This window comes from Ursus arctos, unplaced genomic scaffold (genome assembly GCF_023065955.2).
Source record: "Ursus arctos isolate Adak ecotype North America unplaced genomic scaffold, UrsArc2.0 scaffold_28, whole genome shotgun sequence".
In the NCBI taxonomy this organism is placed as follows: domain Eukaryota; kingdom Metazoa; phylum Chordata; class Mammalia; order Carnivora; family Ursidae; genus Ursus; species Ursus arctos.
The window spans coordinates 20,826,233-20,845,435 of NW_026622963.1; the positions used below are offsets into that span (position 1 = coordinate 20,826,233).

Below are 19,203 nucleotides of genomic sequence, written 5' to 3' on the forward strand. Positions count from 1 at the left end.
TACAGGCAGGATCTTGCAGGTGGGCTGGGCGGGGGGCTATACAAATAACCAGTCACTGAGATAAGGGAGTGTGGGCAAACTCTGGACACCCACAGTCCCTGAAAGAACAACCACACCCTCATTCAGGAGGAAAGGACGAGTCAGTGCCTGAGCTTCTCTAAGCAGCATCTTGGGCTCTGGCTTTCCAGCATCTCCAGGATCCATCTCCACCCAGAACCAGTGTTCATAAAGCAAGAACAAGACCTCAGAATGAATATGAATGATGTCTTGGAGAGATAGAGGAGGACATGACATCCATAAACAAGGCTCGACTAAAAAGCTTAGAAATGAAAACTAGAAGAGTTGCACAGTAAAGCACATTACGTGGATGGCAATGCAGAAGGAACAGGGCTGGAGGACACCTCGGTCATCTGCAAGAGCAAGCAGCAGGTGCGGCATCCAGACACAAAGGGAACAGACAAAAAAATAAGAGACGTGGAAGACGATGCTCAAAGCTTTCCAAAACGTGTCTGGTCAGAATTCCAGAACTGTCTCCTCAAATAAATAAAAAAATTCTCGAGGTGAAAAAGGATGAGTTCCCCGAAGTGAGAGGATCCCACTCAAGAAGTTGAAAAGGGAAAGTGAGTTTAGAAAACAAGAGAAAAGAAACAGAAAATCAGAAATTATATAAAGAGAAAGCAGAGAAATAAAAAAAGAACAACAAGACCCTGAGCTGATTCTTTCAAAAGACTCATGAAATAATCTCACTGGAAGATTGAGCAGCAAAAGATAAGAGGGAGGGCGAGAGAGGGAGAGAGAACAATGGTGTCTTCAATGAGAAAGGAGACGAAACTATCTAGTAGAGAATTAACTCATGAGACCACCAGAGGAAAGGGGGTTCCTTAAAGAAATGGAGGATGGCAGGAATTAGACAACAAATTCCAAACCTGGAATATCTTGTCACCTCAGAAAGCAAGGAGGGCATCAAAGACTCCTGGGGTCATGTCCAAAGACAGGGGCACCAACCCAAAGGAGCTTCTACTGGCCAAAGAGGAATAATTTGAGCATCAAAAATCAAGTAAGTTAAAATCCATGAGCTGATAAAGATACTAAGAAAAAAGACCCCCTCACTGGTGACCTTTGAACGATACTAGGGAATCAACTCATTTTCAGAAAAAGCAATAAATAAATTAAGGGAAAGTATCATCCATTCATTCCGACTTCCCCCCAAAACTGTAACTGAACTTACCACAGAGGTGATGGGAGTAAGTCCTTCAGAGATGAATTACAGCCAACAGATGCAGAAGGAACGACAGACTCAAAATCGCACCACTTGGCGAGCCCGAATGAAATAACTGCCCTGAGCAGTGACCGATGACTAATGAAACCATTAGGACCTTTGTAGCGGACTTTCAGGGTAACAGCATCCGAAATCACTGAAAAATCTCACCGCCAAGGAGAGACCAGGAGACATCATTTGACTCCCACCACAGAGGAAACAGAAAGTACAAAACACCAACTGTCTAGCATTCTTGCCAAAACATCGTACTGAATCTCAGCAAGCCCCTGATCTATGGAAATGCAGAGAGGAATGTGTTAAGCAACACATGCCAGATGCAATCACCAAAATCCAGACTGTGGGAGACGGCAAGTGTGGCTTTGTCAACAACTGAATCGCAAGGAAAAAGTCAAGGATGGAGAAAGGGAGAAATTAAGAACCATATCACCCAACAGAATGCAGGGACCTTGAGTCAAAAAGCTGGATTTGGACAAAACAGTGATAAAAACACTTCATGGGCACAAGGACGTCTGGGTGGCTCAATCAGTTAAGTGTGTGACTCAGCTCAGGTCATGATCTCAGGATCCTGGGATCAGGCCCTGCCTTGTCCGGCCTCCTGCTGCTCAGCGGGGATTCTGCTTGTCCCTCCCCCACTCCCTCCGCCCCTCCCCCCGCTTGTGTTCTGTCTTTCGCACATAAATAAATAAAATAAAACAGAACACATTATGGGCACAATCAAGGGCATTTGAACACTGCCTAGATATCTGATGTTACTAATGAAATATGTTTTTATTTTTTTAAAAAATGTATGTGAAATATACTGTGATATTTTTTCTTTTAGTCTTTTTAACACGGAATTGGGTTCTAAAATAATCTCGAGAGAGGGGGACAGGAATAAGATTTGGCTGCGGTGACAATTATGGAAGTCAGAGCAATGGATACAAAGCATTCTCTCTACTTTCATAATATGTTCAAACATGTTCAAGGTAGGGGCGCCTGGGTGGCTCAGTCAGTTGGGCGTCTGCCTTCAGCTCAGGTCATGATCTCAGGGTCCTGGGACTGAGCCCCATGTTGGGCTCCCTGCTCAGCGGAAGTCTGTTTCTCCCTCTGCCCCTTCCCCCAGCTCGTGCTCTCTCACTCTCTCTCTCTCGCTCACTGTCTCTCAAATAAATAAAATCTTTTTAAGAAAGTTTTCATAATATAGAAGATGAAAAATAACTACGATAAAAACATAACATTTCAAAATTCTGCCTAAGCTAAAGATTTACGAAAAAGAATAACAGCTGTTTTAAATCTAGGCCAAAAACCTGTGGTTTCTGAGGAGAAAAAACCCAAGAGGGGGTACTTTTTTCTCTGACTTTTTGGGAGAGGAACTGAAAGGCTGGGGCCCAGGGTGGGAGGGTATACTTTTCATTATATTCCCTTTTGTACTTCTGAATTTTATATCAAGTATAGGACTTATCTGTGACAAATGAATAAAATAACTAAAACATGTATTTTAAATTCCAAAGCCGCTCTGAACTTCATGCTAATACACTTGAATATCTAGATTAAATGGACGCCTATCTAGAAAAATGTATTGCCAAAATTAACTCAAGATGAAACGCAACATTTCAATAAACCCACAATCTTTAAAGAAGTGGAATCGACGGTAAAACATCAACCCATTAAAAAAAAGCACCAGGTCTTGATAGTTTTATGGGCAAAAGGTTTCATCCAGCATCTTGGAAAATACAGCCCTTATCCTGTGCAAACTTAAGGCGGGCTGAAAAAGCAAGTTACGAAGAGAGGGGCACAGTAGGAAAAAACTTATTTTTTTTTAAAGATTCTATTTATTTATTTGACAGAGATAGAGACAGCCAGCGAGAGAGGGAACACAAGTAGGGGGAGTGGGAGAGGAAGAAGCAGGCTCCCAGCGGAGGAGCCTGATGTGGGGCTCGATCCCAGAACGCCGGGATCATGCCCTGAGCCGAAGGCAGATGCTTAACCGCTGTGCCACCCAGGTGCCCGGAAAAAACTTATCTTAAATATTTAAATATTTAAACTGCTTGGAAAGGAGCAGGACTGCCGAAATATGAGTCTGTTGCCAACCCCACCCCCCACGCCCACTCCGCACGCGGGACATTGAACTAGCAGAGAGGTGCCCCCCTTTGTCTCAGCTGAAGGGTTGGCACCCAAGCTCAGTTTCCCTTGAGTCAGGTGGCTGAGGGATTGTGGCATCCCATAGCTCCAAGATGTCCTCTATTCACAGCCAGCAGACACGCCATTGACTGGCTAGTCTTCTGAGAGGGGAGGTCTGTGCTAGACCCTTCGCAGGACCGGAACCCACCTCTTTGAAGGCCTGGCATGCCTCCCCTAAGAGGGGATGAGAGACGGGGGACCACACTCGATCCGTCTTGCAGACCCAGGCTTTGTGATTTCCTTCTCCTCAGTGAAGCCTCTTCCTTAACCCACGGAGGAGATGTTGTGGAATTTCTACTGACCCAGGGGGCAGCCCCGAGGGGACCCACCTGGCAGGACAGAAATAAGACTACATATTATGGACACCTATGTATTTAGCAACGGTATAAAATAGGGCAAAGGGTTTGAATTATCTTCAAAAGAATGGTTACCTTTGGGGGCTGATGGAGGGCAGTGATCAGGGAGAGGTCCAGAGGGGGCTCTAGCTACACCTGTCATGTTTTACATCTGAGTCCCCTTTCTTTTACTCCTCACCTGTAATCCATTACCAAGTTCTGTGGTTTATTAAAGATGGCCACCACTTTTTGCGGACTGGCCTTTTCGCCTGCTTTGACCGACAGGGGGCAGCAGAAGTGATGAAGAGACAGTGCCCTGCCTGAGCTTCGAGAAGGCCCTGAGAGCTTCTGCTTCTGAACTCCCCTCAATCCACCCGCTGCGCTAGAAGGAAGTGGAGGCAGGTGTTTGGTGATGAGAAAGCACGTGGAGAGGGAGAAGGCACGTGGAGGAGCGCTGAGGGGTCAGATGTGCGAGAGATGCGAGAAGGGCCACCCCGCGGTGCCCTGCAGCCTCCTGGCCCACAGAACCCTGGGGAGTCATAAATTGTTGCTTTGAGCCCGTGGGTTCTGGCGTGGTCTGCTACATAACAAGAAACACCTAAACAAGTCGTGATGGTTTTTGCTTCCGAGGAGATCCCAGGTCCCTCCCCATCTTCCTGCTCCTGCCCCACCCACCCGGGCCACGTCCCTGTCCCCGGGGTCTCCGAGCTCCTAAATCCCACCTCGCTGCTACTCCGCCTCGGGCTGCTATAATTACTCTCAGAATAAAACCTGAGCCCCTGGCCTGGCCTGCCACGGAGACCCACCTGGCCAGCCCCACATTCTAGCACTCTGCTCCCGCCACACAGGCCATCTCGGGGCTGCTCACACATGCCCAGCTCAGCCCACGTCACAGCTTTTGCACTTGGCAGTACCCTTGCCAGGAGAGCCCTTCCCCAGCCCTTTATGGGACTGGCTTCCTCTCTCCATTCACCTAATGCTGCTTCAATAATGCCACCTCTCCCTAGATGCCTTCCCTGACCTCTGAGCTAAAAGACTGCCCTCTGCCCACCACTCCCCATCCTTGCACACTGGCTGACTTCCTTTGTGGCCCCTTTCCCACTCCTGGTGGTGGCGCACATTTATTTCTTGCGTTCCCCCCAGAATGTAAGTATTATGAGGACATTTTCCTGCTTTCCCAGGGCTCGGTCCGTAGAAGGCTCTGATACGACGTGGAGTGAATGAAGGGGCACAGGAAGGAGAGCTGGGCACATCATCCTATCTCGTTTTCAGGATATTTAAAAAACTCTCTTCTTCCCAGCCTTCCTGTGGCTCCCTCCTTCTGGTCAACCGAGCAGACTGAAATTCCAAGTCACCTCCTCAGAGAGGGCTTACCCAATAACAGTGAAAAAGAGCCCCCCGGGGCCTCCTAGGCACCTCCTCTTGCTGTAATGCTCTCTTGGTCAAGCATCACTCTCTGATTTTTGCTTTGCTTTGTCGTCTATTTTTCCTGCTAGAATTACGAGCCCTATGAGAGCAGGGGCCACGCTCCTGCTAGGTCCTAAGAATCTAGAACAGTGTCCACCCAAAGCAATGCTTGATAACTGTTGACAAAATCATGCTGAATGAATAAAACAAACAGAGAGTGAGGCCTCAGAAGAAACACAGGTAACATGGGGCATTAAAAAGAACTTGCGTGATAAGGGACAATGGAAAAATACTCTTCTGGCAGCATTTTACTGGCTTCTCTTGGCATCACAGGAAGTTGCTTCCCGTGCAATTTATACACATGCTCTGCCTATCAAGTCAACCGACTGCAAATTTCCTTAATAATGCTCTGAACCATATAATTATTGGTTTATCTGGAATCCACTGTAAAAAATATTGATCTTATTAAATTTGACATAAGAAATCAACTTAAAAATTAACTGAGAAGGTAATAAGATTGACATTAAAATAAAATAAAATAAATGCCCATTACGATCCTCAGGAGAATTCCAGAAGACACCTCAGACATAACACAGGAACAGAATGCTCTGAAAGAAACGACCAAGAAAAGGAAAGAACTTTCTGGAAATCACAGATGAATGCAGAAATGAAACGTTCAGTAGAGGGGATGGAAGATGAGTCAAGAACATCTCTCAAATTTTCAGAAGAAGAATCAGAAAATGTGGGAGAAAAGATGAGCAACATGTATCATAACTACGAGGAGTTCCAGAAAAACAAACAAAACCAAACCCAAAGGAGAAAAAGCAGGGGAGGAAGATATTATCAAAGAGAACACAAGGAATTTTCCAGGCCTAAACAGTTGGCCTACCCAGTGCCAAGCAGCAGGAATGAAAAAGGACCCTCTGTGTTATGAAGACCAAGATTTCAGAAGACCAAGCATACAGGGAAGATTCTAAAAGCTTCCAGAAAGGAGGAAAACAAAAAACCAAACAAACCCAAAGGTCACCCGCAAAGCAGTGGGAACCAAACCACATTAGAGGACAACAGAGTGGACCCTTTCACGTTCTGAAGGCAGACGATTTCCAAGTGGGACCCCGGGCGGGGCAAAATGAACATGCTTTCAGGACTGCCCAGTCCCTCCCATGTGCCTGCATAAGCCCTGGGCTAGGAGCTTTCTTGATGATGTGCTTCAGATAAATACGGGGTGAGGACTTCTGAGTATGAGCCAGAAACGGGGGGTGGAGGTAAAAAGAAGGAAGAGGTGCTCACCCTCTGGCCCCCCACAGGACAAGGATGACACTGAGCCCCCGGGCCAAGTCACTGTGATGGGAGCATATCACTGAAGACGGCAAAGGCGACCCAAAGATGAGTCGCCGCTGACAGAATTCAGCAGATGGAGCAGCTGGGAGACATGGCATGGAAGGGAAGGAAATCATTCATCACGGCAGGCAGGCCACGGACACTGGCTCGGCTGATGGAGCAGATGTGCAGGCATATATTCTCCACGTAGAGAAATGGTGATGACCTGAAGACTTAGAATCAGACACAGGAAACAGAGACCCTTCTGGGAGCTGACACTGGCACGTTGCCTTACGGTCTGTTCTGTATCACTGGCTGCTTTAACCAGGGGTGTGTATTACTTTGATAACATTTCATGTACTTCTCCTTGGGTCCTGCAATTCTTCTGGGTCATAGGCAGTGCTAATCAACTCTTAGGGTAAGAAGCAAAATGTAGGAATCATCTAGAGGCACTTTAATGGAAGGTTGATTGGATTAATATTATTCTATTCACGCTATTGAATTCGGTGCACGTGAAAAAGCCTCCAAGACAAGGGAAAAAATTTGCACATATATGTACAATTGAATGTCATGCACGTAAAACCAGAAACACACCAAAGAACTGCGTGTGTATGCACGTGCATGGGCACAAGTAGAGGGAGAGGTTGGTTAGGAAACACACTCAGCTACCAGAGATCACTTGGAAAGGACGGGAAGGAGCCAAAGATTACAGGGGCTTTATCTGTATCATGTGAAGGTTCTATGAGAATGTGTATAATTATCTCTAAGTCTCTGATAAATTCAAGATGCCAAAATTAAGTTTTCGTGGGTCTTGGTTCTCTTGAAATGATCAGGTCGGCAATTTTAAACCAACACCTGGAGACATGCCTGGCCACTGGATCCTGGGTGGGGGGCAGATGGGATCAAAGCTTTAAGCACGACCCTAGAAAGAATGAGCAAAACGAAGTGTAATCCTAAAAAGTTGTTTACAGTTGAAAAGATCATTTCTAACTAATGTGTGACTTCTTCTCTAACATCAGGGTTATGGGCTCAAGATGCTTGAGATGCATGTTTCTGTTTTTTGTCTTTTTCTCTTTTCTTCTTCATGACAAATGTCAATAAATAACAAGATGTCTAAATGGAATCTAGACAAACTGAACCCAGGGGAGGCCAGGCTGGTGGAAGACTTTGAAGGAATACTGGAAGCCCCCTATTTTCGTTCATCAAGGTTCCTGAAAATGTATGTGAAATTCATATACTAAACTTTGGATTTATGGGTTATTGCTGAGGAGGGAGGGGTCCATTCCCAGAGAACTAAAGAATTTCATAAAAATCCCTAAATATGGCTGCTTCAAGGTCTAACTCACGTGGACCAGGAAATCAGACAGGTGGAAGAAAATCCTCGTTCTTCTGTCCCAGGACCTGGGGATGTCTACACAGATCCCTTCCTGCTCACATGTGTCTCCATGGGGGCCCAGGTGCAGGGCTGGAAAGAAAAGCCCTTCTCTTGGCCACTGAATGCATGCCAGGTGGGCCTGGACTGCTCCCCAGGGAGCACAGACTGTCAGGTGGGACTGGCCTGCCCATCCCTCAGAAGGGGAGCCTAGTAAAGGCCAATGTCCGGTAGGGGGAGCTGGGCCGTGCGTCAGGGCTGAGGGCCTGGGGGAACTTCAGGCTCTTGCCCCGAGAACGGATTCTCCCAAGAGCCCGCCTGGAAGGAGGGAGGGGGAGGCAGCTCTTTCCCTTGCACAGACCAAGGAGCAAAAAAAAAAAAAAAAAAAAAAGCTCAGCGGTAACCAAGTAGAAGGCTGCTTGCTCTTGATGGCAGCGGGTGGTTTGCTCAGCCTGAAAAGCAATCTGCAGGGAGGGAGGACAAGGCATCTGCTTTTAGTTATTTCAAGAAAGGTGGGAGGGGGGGGTTAAGGGAGTCTTATCAGCCCAGGTGGGTGGACCTAGATGCAGTGAGGGCAGGACTGGTCTTGCGGCCGAAACTTCCTAACAGAGTTGCCCAGAGACAGGCTGGCGTTATTTGAGAGGAAGTCAGTTCCCCATTGCTAGAAGCAAGTGAGTATATTCTGGAGAAGTAATCAGAAGACCTAAGCCTCAGATTAAGGGTAACGTTAATAGCCCCCTCGAGCCCAGAGCTTCCGCAGTTAGGCAGGGCTCTATGGGCATGAGGCACAGCTGGCTCACTGCTACCCTCACGGATGGGTGCCCGCAGCCGTTTCTCCCACCCCCAAGGTCACTGCTTGGCCTCTCTTCCCTTGACCTCCCTCAGTAAGGGATTCCTTACTGGATACTGGATACGGTCCCTGGAAGGCCCAGGGCTGCGTCTGAGGCCAGGCTGAGCGGGGGGTGCCCTGTGGACCCCAGTCTCCTTCCCGTCTACCCTCCTCACTCCCATGGTGTGAACACAGCTCAGCAGGCTAGAGCAGGACACCAGCTCCAGGAACAGGTTAGAGATGAGGGCTGGCAGTTCCGCTCTGAGAGGCCCACATCAACGCGGACCTGTCCCCTGCAGGATTTCTTACAGCCGTCCTCCAAGAAAGCGCACTCCCACCCCAGGGGCACTTCCTATTTCAGCCTATTTCCTAGTTCTATTTCTGGAAGGCAAGAAGAGCCCCTACTTGAGCAAACCACTTGGCTCTTGGGAAGTTATTTTTGATACAGATTTGAAAAAAGCGAAAAGAAAAAGAGAAGGACACTGAATGTAGCTAAGTAAAAACCTGGGATTTGAAGACCTTCTGGAATGTTCCTTGTCCTTCTTTGGTCCGTGCTGGTTCAGGGGAGGACAGTGCTCTGAGAGGCAGGCAGCTGAAGTCAGGGCTGCTCACAGAGCAGTGGGTACCTGAGCCCCCCTCGGTGACGTGACGTCTCCCCAAGCACCCCTCAGCCTCCGGAAGAGACTCGCCAAGAGTTCTTGGCCTGAATTATCTAGAAGTTTGTTCACCTTTCCACTTTCTAGGGAGCCTCACCTCAGCTCGTAAGACAGGTTTTTCCACTCTGAGGAGTGTCAGACGCCGAAGAATGTGTCATGGTGTGTTTGTTCACACAGAATGCCCCGCAGCCCCAGCCCAGTATCTCACTGACCCTCGTTCCATCAACTCACGCTCTCCACTCATCCAGGCTTTCTAAACGTTCCTCTTGCACCACGGGCCAGCTGACTGCTGACGGTGCCGATACGGTTGCAATGTGCCTTTCTGGGACATGACTGCCGCACGAACACAGGACAGGCACTCACAGACCCCTTGGCCCCACTCGGCAACTCGCACCCTCATGGGCTTTGGAAGGGCTAGCCATTCTAGGCACGCACAAGGTGAGTGATACGATCAAAACAGGTATGGGCGCGAGAAACACACCGAGGACACTTCCGTACACAAACAAAATGTTATCACCCCAAACCCCAAAGTAAAACATAAGTCCTTCTCTGATTTTCATTAACGGCTGGATCTTTTTCTAAACTATGTTTGGAAGCCTAGTAATAACTTTGTCGTTTCCAAAGCATGTGGTCTTCCAAACATTTTTAACAAGAGAGCGCTTCTAAAAGTGAGAGAGCTGCTTTACCGTTGACTATAATTTGAGTCTTATCAGTTTGCTTTCTGGCAGTCACTTTTCCTTCAGTGGCGCTGGGAGTGGCGCTGGGAGTTGGGTGTGTGCTAAGCTTCCCTGGGGTGCGGTGGGTGGATGGGGTGGGAAGCAGGGCTCCCCGGGATCCCGGGAGGTCTGGGGAGAAGGTGAGCAGAACAAATCTGGCTCATCTGCTGGGGACACAGCCTGGATGATGGGTGCACCTTCAGGCTCATGGGGTCAAATATTCCTCCATTGGTTCCAGAAAGAAACAAGGAGGAAAGAGGCCAGTCGGAGCAACGTTGGCCTTAAAAGTGAGGTGTGCCAGTTAGATCATAATCACAAAACATCAGTATTTAAAGAGGCAACACTTTTAAAAATAAATTGCAGTGTTATTCTTCCGGTTGCAAATGTAATGCAAAACAAAACAAAACAAAAAAAGGAACACATGCTCAGTGCAGAAAACATAAGCCCTACAGATGAGCAAAGAGCAGTGGCTGTAAGCTCCACGGGACTGTGTCACCCTCTGAATGTCCCCTGCCCCCAGGCTGTGGTCTTGGTGTGTAGATGTGTATTTTGTGAAAATACAATCCAAACATGGGATGTTTTTAAAATTGGGCCTGCAGAGCTTTGGGGTCGAGGTGAAGAAGGCCAGCAGGTGGGATTCCCCACTCCCACCCCTCACGACTGCCCATCAAAGCAACTCCGCTGTTAATGGGTACATGGGCTCCAGGTGGGAATTCGTGCTGGCAGCTTGAACAAATAAACAATAATATCTAAATACGATACATTATATTTTTCAAAGGATTGAAGCCCACCAACTCCCACCATGGCAGATGGAATGACAGGCACCAATCCTTCCCCTCTGTCTGCATCCACAGCCTGGCCAGGGCCTCCTCGTGGATGGAGCTCTTCCTTTGGGCTCTCCACGTGACTTGCTTTGGCTAAGGGCAACAGCATGCCATCCTGGGCCTTGGCCACCTGGTATGTTGCGGGGGGGGCGGGCAGGGGGGTTGTCATTAGCACTAATGTCCATTGCTCTAGCTAACATGCAGTTAGTAGTGGCTCCTTAACCCAGAGCCAGAGGTAACAGATGGAACATTCTCAGTGCCTGCAAGGTCCCGCGGAGGTCCCCATGGTGATGCCATTCTCCCGTGGAGGAGACAGGCAGGAAGGGCGGGTCCTCCTCTGCCCTCATTCTTCCACTGCTGTCAGGGTATGCACATGTGGGGGGGGGCTGCAGGAGGCCAGGAGGGGCCTGATACATGGCCACCAAATAAACAGCCCACTGCCAGCAGGAAAGGAGTGTTGAAAGGTTTCATCCCCACCCTCAGCTGCTCTGCTCCCATCTACCGCACCTTGCCCTTCTCGGAGTATGGGCATAGATTTGCACTTCGTCCTGGAGTCCTCATGAGAATTCAGTTACTCTTAGTTACTCTTAGAATTCCTTGATAGAGAATATAATTTCTGTAAAGCTGAGCCTCAGGACAGAACTTTCCAGTGCATTTCAGGCCACGTTCCTATTATCTTCTTCAACTCCGTTGTTTATGTGTGAGGGTTATATGTGAGGTTTAAACACCTCCCTCAGCATCAGGGATTCACAAGGCATCACCTCCTCTGTGGGACCCTCTCCCTCCAACCCCCAGCATCACCTCTCCTGTGGGACCCCCTCCCTCCAACCCCCAGTGGGGGCAGCATGACTCCCATAGGCTCCTGTACCCTTGTGTGTGTTCTGTGGTTCACTCAGAACAGGGTGGTGGGAAGTCCTGAGATTCCACCGGGGAAAGAGGCCCCTGCAGCAGAAAAGACATTTCTGAGTCTGCTTCTTCCAACCTGGTGGGGAACCTACTATAGGAGCAGGGTAAAGTCCAGACAGATCTCGAAAGGAAAAGAAATGGGGCATGTCAATGCTTGGCCTCCCAATGCATATGAACATTTTCTAGTTATCTGTCCTGTCTCAGGCCTGGAGGCAGGGCTGGTTCCAGGTCTGTTCCAGGTCTGTTCAGTGTCCATTGGTCCAGGTCCCTAGGATCTGGAAGACTCAGTGGGGATCCCTGGGCCCCTCAGAAAGGCATCATCTCAGGCTTGCAGCTCCGTGGGTAGACCAGAACATCAGCATGACCTGGGAGCCTATCAGAAACACGGACTCTCCGTGCCCCCGGACCTACACAGTGAGAATCTGCATTTCACCAAGATCCCCAGGGTACTCGAGTATATATTGCAATTTGAGAAGTTCTGTTCTACGGAACCCAAACATTTTAGACCAGTTGATTGTCAGCCCCACCTGCACATTAGAGTCATGGGAAGGGGGTGGAAAAGTTTTTTAAAATGCCCATGCCTGCCCTTCTCCCCAAAATGCTGCTCCAGTGAATCTAGTGGGGGGTACCTGGGCATTGGTAGTTTAGACACCCCCAGTGTTTCTGGGGGTGAGGGGGGAGACCTACTAATTTAGATCACCAACTCTTGGCCAGGAAGGGGATGGGGCAGATCCCCTCTGAGGCTTTTTCAGCTGACACAGTCACCCACCCCGTAAGCCCCAACATTGCCACCCCACCCTCATTCCTCAGGATCATTAAGAGGAAAGACAGATGGAATAAAGGAGCTGGAAAACACTGGAAAGTAGAAGCACTATTCAAAACTCGCATATCGTGTTCCACCACAGGTCACCTTGATCTCATGCTAACGAGGCAAGGGCTTTCTAACGAGTTACGGAAAAAAGACATATGTCTGTTAAGAGACAAGTAACTTTTCCAAAAACGCAAGTCTAACGTCCTGAGTACATTTAGTGCTGGGCAATGTCAAGAAACAAATTCTTTTCCCATTTCATAATTTGATTTATGTGCAAAGCAATCTTCCAGAAACATCACCTTAGTTAGCTTTGGGGCATTTTCAATGGGGAGAGACACTCAAGTTCCTGAACAAAGTGTCTGGGGAGCCGGGTACAACACTGCCTCGCTAACTTCATGGACGGCGCAAACACCCTGGCCCTGTCAAACCCAACATACGGGCCCTCTCAAACCTCACACGATGGCCTAGACTTTATGGGCGAGAATTCTAGAGTGAAGACAGGGTTCAAATAGCAGTTCTGCCATTTACAAATTGTCGACCTTCACCGGGTATCTATACGTCTATTACGTTCAAGTTCCTCAGCTATGAACTGGGAATAAATGACCATTTTCTAGGTCGTTGCGAGGATTAAATGAGATGATTTCCTAAAGCACCGAATCCAGTGCCTGGTGTGCACTCAGGGCTTAACAAATATTTATTGTTAACAACAGGGTCAATGCCACCCTCTTAACTTGTGTTAATAGTGTTAAAAGTGGGACAACTCTAGCGGAAATCTGGCAATACAAAGAAAGAGGCTTAAAAGCGTTCAAACCGAATTATCCCACGTCCATAAATCTATTTTATGGAAATAGTCTCAAAACCATGTAGAAAAAGATGGGAATGGGATGCTTTTGGTAAGAGTCAGTGACTAGAAGCAACCAGAATATTCCCACACACCCCGCAGGGGAGTAAGGACTAGGTCGATCGTTGTATACAGTGTTCCCCACATGATGTTTTACTAGATTGTGTGAGCTGGGTGACTGGCAAAGTTAGGAGAAAAAAGTAGGATACTAAACTGTACATACTATGAAATTAAAATAAAATCCCTGAAGCCCAGAGAAGCAGACTGGATGAGAACAGACCAAGTTATTAGCAATGCTTGTGTTCAGGGCAGTGGGACTGGCAATTTTTCCCCCCTACTTCTCTCTCTCTCTCTCTTTTTTTTTCATTTTTTCAATTTTTCTTTAACAAACATGTATTATTTTTATCATAAGAAAACAAAACTAAATCCCCCTTAAAAAACCTTCTTATCCAACATGAAGTAATGCCCTGATTCTTAAGACCTTTGACTCCATAATAAATTTTGTCCCAACAGCCCCTCAATGTTTAGACTTTAAGCGAGAATCCCGAGATATACTTTATAATGAGACGTTCACCAGTAGTTGGCATTTTTAACCTTTGGTCGAAAACCCCTTGTTCTGGACCACCCCCCCAGAGGACGCGAACGGCAGGTGAGGCCCCGCGTGCCAGGCCAACCCCGCTCTTACCATTACAGGTCTCCATGGCACGTTCCGGACACACAGCTGAGCCCTCTGGCCCCACACACCAGTACATGCTGGGCGGTCGCCGAGACATGCCAGCCATCGGCTCTTGGGTGGCTGCTCTCCAAGTCAGGCCTGGCCAGGGTCACCGCCGCCCCCGCTGCCAGAGGATAGACTAAGGCACAGACACAGTCATGGCTGAGCAGAAAGCTGTCTCGTCCTGGTGGTGAAAAATAGCATAAAATCAGAAAGTTTTTTTCTTAATTGTCAAGTCCCTTCCTGTACCCCTGCACTATTTAAATATTGCCCCTTGGTATCCTTCTCCTTTGCAACGTTCCTCCTCACATCCCATCTGTCTGGCCACACCCAGTCAGGTGGGGGCAGGGGGAGGAAGGAGCCTCCCCGCCCCACCTTGCACCCGACGGATCATGTCTACTTAAAAACCAGTCTCAAAGGGCACCTGGGTGGCTCAGTCAGTTAAGTGTCGAACTCTTGACTTTGGCTCAGGTCATGATCTCAGGGTTGTAAGATTGAGCCCCACATTGGGCTCTGTGGTGGATATGGAGCCTGCTTAAAATTCTCTCTTTTCCTCTCCCTCCGCCCCTCCTCCTCGAGTGTGCTCTCTTTCTCTCTGTCTCTCTAAAACAAAAGCAAAAACACCAATCTTGAAGAAACCCCAACAATTGCAGACACCCACAGGTAAAGGGTTCAGTCATTGTTCGATCAACACATAAGCGTTGTCAATTGCCCAGCGACACCAAAACTAAATGAGGTTTCTGTTTTTAGAGGCTCACACTCCAAGTTAGGGTGGGGCAGACACACTTAACAACCGATCACAATACAAGGCCTTCCCTTTGCCCAGAAGGAACTCTTGCCGAAGCCCAGAGGCAAGCATATAATCACCAAGAGGCAAGCAAGCAACGACTTCGAAGAGAAGGGGTCTGGAAGGCATTGGTATTGGTTATGAAGACAAGTCCGTCTGAGCCCTGGGGGATAACCGAAAGGAGCCCCACACATTCTGCCTGCCTGGGGACATCTGGCCATGGCTGAAGGCATTTTTGGTTGTCACAACTTGGGGTCTGGGGTGTTAGAGGCATCTAGCAGATAGAGGTCAGGTTCATTACTGAACATCCTACGATACACAGAGCAGCCACCCACAACAGAGAATTATCCGGCCCAAACAGTTCCAATTATCTGGAGAAACTCTCAGTTAGATTAAGATTTATCTCCCCAACTAACAAGGCTGTGATAACTGCTGAACCAGGGTGTTGCTCTCTTATGCTGGGCTCCCATCGAGCCTGGGGTGGGGGTGGGGGTCCCCCAACACAGGTGTCCATCCTGCTATGACGATTAACTTCCAGAACTGCCTTGAGGGCAAGAGCCAGGTCCAGCTTAGGTCTGGCGTGGGATAAATCGCACAATGGGAAGGGATTACTTTGTGGAAGTCATGTGTTTCTATTAGTGTTTGCATAGAGTCTTTACTATACATAAGTACAGGGTCATGAGCAACTACCCTCTGAGACAGATAACTAAAATGGAGAGTGATAGAGCGTAGTCAAAAAAAAAAAAAAAAAATCAAGGTCCTGTAAATCATGCCCAAGACAATATGGAAAGGAAAAAAGCACAGTCTGGACATCAAAGGCTTGGACTGACTCTGTCACATGTCAGCAGTGCGACCTCAAGCTGAAATTTACGTGTGTCTCAGTTTTCCCATCTGTTAAAAATAGACATACACCCCCTCGCCCAGGAGACCTCACAGGGTTGCTGTGTGATTTTAAATAAGGTAAATTTTCCGCAGTCATTTTCTACAACAGGGCCAGAGGGGGTTCTCACCTACGGTACTAGCAGGGAGACCGTCTGATTAACAAGCTCAGAGTATCAATGCTGGAGGGCAGACACACTGTCTCCCCAGTGCCCTGAACAGTGTGGGCACTGAGCAAGCTACAGAATCAAGCTGGGAGAGCACTGGAGCTTTTTCATCTTAGATGCTGGAAATCAGGCCCAGCTGGGCTGTACTCCTACAGGCAGGGGGAGGTCAAGGAGCTAGGAAACCCCTCCCCCAGAGGCCATGTCCATTATAACCCGCCACCTTTCTGAACTGAAGATGAGAGGTTTCAGCAAACCACACATAGAAAAACCGGTGCTTGGAGTTTGGGAGCCTGAAAAAATCCAAGGAGGAATGATCAATCTGGACAGAATTTAGGAGACCATCAAAGCTTTCCTAATTGTAAAACCTGGTTAGGAAAACCAACTTGAGACAAGAACACGGAGCAGCAGCAAAACCATCTCTGTTTTAAACTAGAGGCTCCAAATCCTACAGTCACGTTCAGAAACCAAGGAGCACGGTGGCCATCTGCTTTCAAACACCTCTGAAAATCAGCTACCACATTCACCCAACGACACCTTAAAAAAATCCAAATGCTAGTAGATGTTCCTTCTGAAAACAGAACTGTCTTACCATAGAATGCTTTTAAGTAAAAAAAAAAAAATCTTTAAAATATTTTAGGCCAACCCTTGCCCAGCACATTTTGTTCCCCTTTTTATTTTCAGTTTCCTTTTGAAAATCTCTTTACTGATGGAGGATTTTACGACTGGAACAGTTTTTCAATTGTAATTTGTATGTTGGCTTAGCCTCTAAGGTAGAAGTTTTAAAATGAGGTAACTCAACTTTTGCTTAATCTTTGCCCTCAAACGGATCTTTGCTTCTTCCTGCTTCTTTTGGGTTCAGACCAATGCAGCAAATCATGGTTGTAAGTTACATGTCATGTTTTCATTATGGAGTATACAGCCTTAAGAGGGCTCCAAGAGGTTTTCTGTCACAATTATTTTAATACCTTTTAAACCTCACCAATTTTTCATTTGCCAACTCTTTATACCTGCATTAAATGAATAAACCTGAATACTTAATTAAAAAAGAAAAAAGGGGAACCTGACATTCATTCGGCAAATGTTTTTATTGGGCCCTTTCTATGAGGAGTGAACCCCCTGAGTTCATGAAACTTACAGCTGCTGGAGAAGGCAGTTAGGTAACTGCTTGCTACCAAGTTTCTGACAGAGGAGAAATATAGGAGACCCAGGACCTGCTCTTTTCAGGAGGCTCGTAAAGGATTGCCAGTACCAAAGAGGTGGAAGACGCTTGCAAATGAAGCATGTTAGCAACGCTCATATTATCCAGTAATTTTTTGAATGAAAAGCACAGTAGAGATGGTTGGTCCATAGTCCTCCATATCCCTTTGGCATTACTAGCCTCCCCTGATCAGTTTCTGGCTTGTCTACAAAATGTGTGTAATGGATTCATGGACATCAGAATATCGAGAAGTTGTAGACCAGAGAAATGTGTAGGTCTCAATCCCAGATGAACACCCAAGGGTTTGGGAACAGAAGCCCCTTCATGAGTCTGAAACCACAAACAAGTTAAGACTGTCCATTAGCCATTCGATCCCTGTGCCAGTGTGTCCTGGGCACCTCTTAGACAGTTCTGGGAGTGATGATAGAGCAGTGAGCAATGCCGGTGCCTAGGAATGGTCTCTGACCCTGGAGCTCCAGTCGAGACTGTCAGGCAATTAAAGGAGAGAGCAAATACATGCAGAGGGACCATAATACCAGTGGAGATTCCAGAAGGACAGTGAGCGAGGGATGTGAGAAAGAGGCTGGGCTTAGAGGAGGGTGGCTGGCCGTGTGAAGAATCAGGGGTCAACACTGCAGAGACCATGTGCTGGAGAGGGAGACGGGCCACGGTGGCTGGGGGGTGTGTGGGGTGGGCTGGCCTGGGCAACGGCCAGGTGGCTGATGATACTGGATTCCGGATCAACTGAGGGAAGGAGATGTCCTGGATTCCATGCCAATCACAAGGAGAAATTATTGCAGGGTTCTAAGCAGAGGACTGACACATTCTGATTTACCTATTAAAAAAAAATCCCTCTGGCTGTCAAACAATTGGAGAGAGGAGGATTGTAATCATACCGGAAATGGATGCTCGTACCTTGGACTAGGATGGAGACTGTGAGAAAGAAGGGCTTGGACCCAGACACACAGGTAAGCCCAAAAGAACTTGCTAACAGACTGAATTCAAGGAATAAGGGTATGGCATAGAGGAAAATTCCCAGCAACTGAGCAACTGAGTTGACTATGGGCCTATTCCCTGAGATGTGGAAGCTTGGGGGAGAGAACGTTTGGCTGACCCCAATACCTCCTTTAGGGACAAGTCAGGTGTGAGGTTTGTAGGTTTTTAACTTCATTTTTTTATTCTTCGGGGACAGGAGCAAAAATAATTAGTCATATGACAAGGCATTTAATGTTAACGTTTTCCAAAATCGTGCCTATTCTAGTTGTCCCTTTAAGGTCTGGGTACTCTGTTACAACGTTGAGTGGCTGGCAAACTCTAAAAAGAATGTATTCAGAGAGAGCCTTGCCAAAAACTTAACCACAGGCTCCTGTTTTCTCTACCTCTCTGACTCCTGCTGATGTGTTTGGGGAGAAAACTTCCTGGCCTCCAACTGTGCAAGGACAGGCTGGGCGGCCCAGAGGTCCCCACATTCTCCCTCACCATCTCCCTCACCATCTCCCTCCGGCCTCCAGCCTTCCCAGGCTCCCCTCCTTGCCCCGTCGCGGACCTCACTCATCTCTGCACCCCTTCCAGGCAAGGTGGCAGAGATGGCGGGTTTTACCGGGACCTGGCCAGAGCCGCGGGCAGTGGGCAGAAGCCCGGCCCAGGCGTTCCGGGGGTGCAGGGGTGAGGGGGTGGGGGGTGCAGGCACGCTCGGCGACCCCGCAGAAGCAGTCCCCTCCCCGCCCCGGCGGCCAGAGATCCCGGGCAGTGCCTCCCGGGCACACACGCACTCACACTCACCCGCACACTGGCGCGCTCACACTCGTCCGGCGCCGAGCTGAGGGAAACCTGTAGACGCCCTGGTGTATCTTCCCGACTTTTGTTTTTTTGCCCCTGCTACCCCGGCCCCGCCCGCCGCCCGCGCGGGGTTTCAGGGTGGCCCTCCGGGGCCCCGCTCCCTCCCCGACTCCGCGGGCCGGGGAGGCCGCGGGGCCGCGAGACGGGGGTCGCCCGCGCCCC

General features: G+C 48.3%; 1 protein-coding gene across 3 annotated transcripts in view; it reads right to left on the reverse strand.

Annotated features, from left to right (window-relative positions):
- LRRK1 (leucine rich repeat kinase 1) overlaps window positions 1-19,203 on the reverse strand; it is a 121,284-nt gene that overhangs the window by 101,863 nt on the left and 218 nt on the right. The window contains exons 1-2 of one of the 3 annotated variants that reach the window (XM_057303653.1): window positions 18,985-19,198; window positions 14,142-14,355 (exon numbers count right to left, since the gene is read on the reverse strand). In XM_057303653.1, the coding sequence (XP_057159636.1) occupies window positions 14,142-14,238 (97 nt within the window). In that variant the 5' untranslated portion in view covers window positions 14,239-14,355; window positions 18,985-19,198. Of the gene's footprint in view, window positions 1-14,141; window positions 14,356-18,984; window positions 19,199-19,203 lie in introns of those variants that run through there. The other 2 variants (XM_026510342.4, XM_026510343.4) reach the window with 2 other exon arrangements.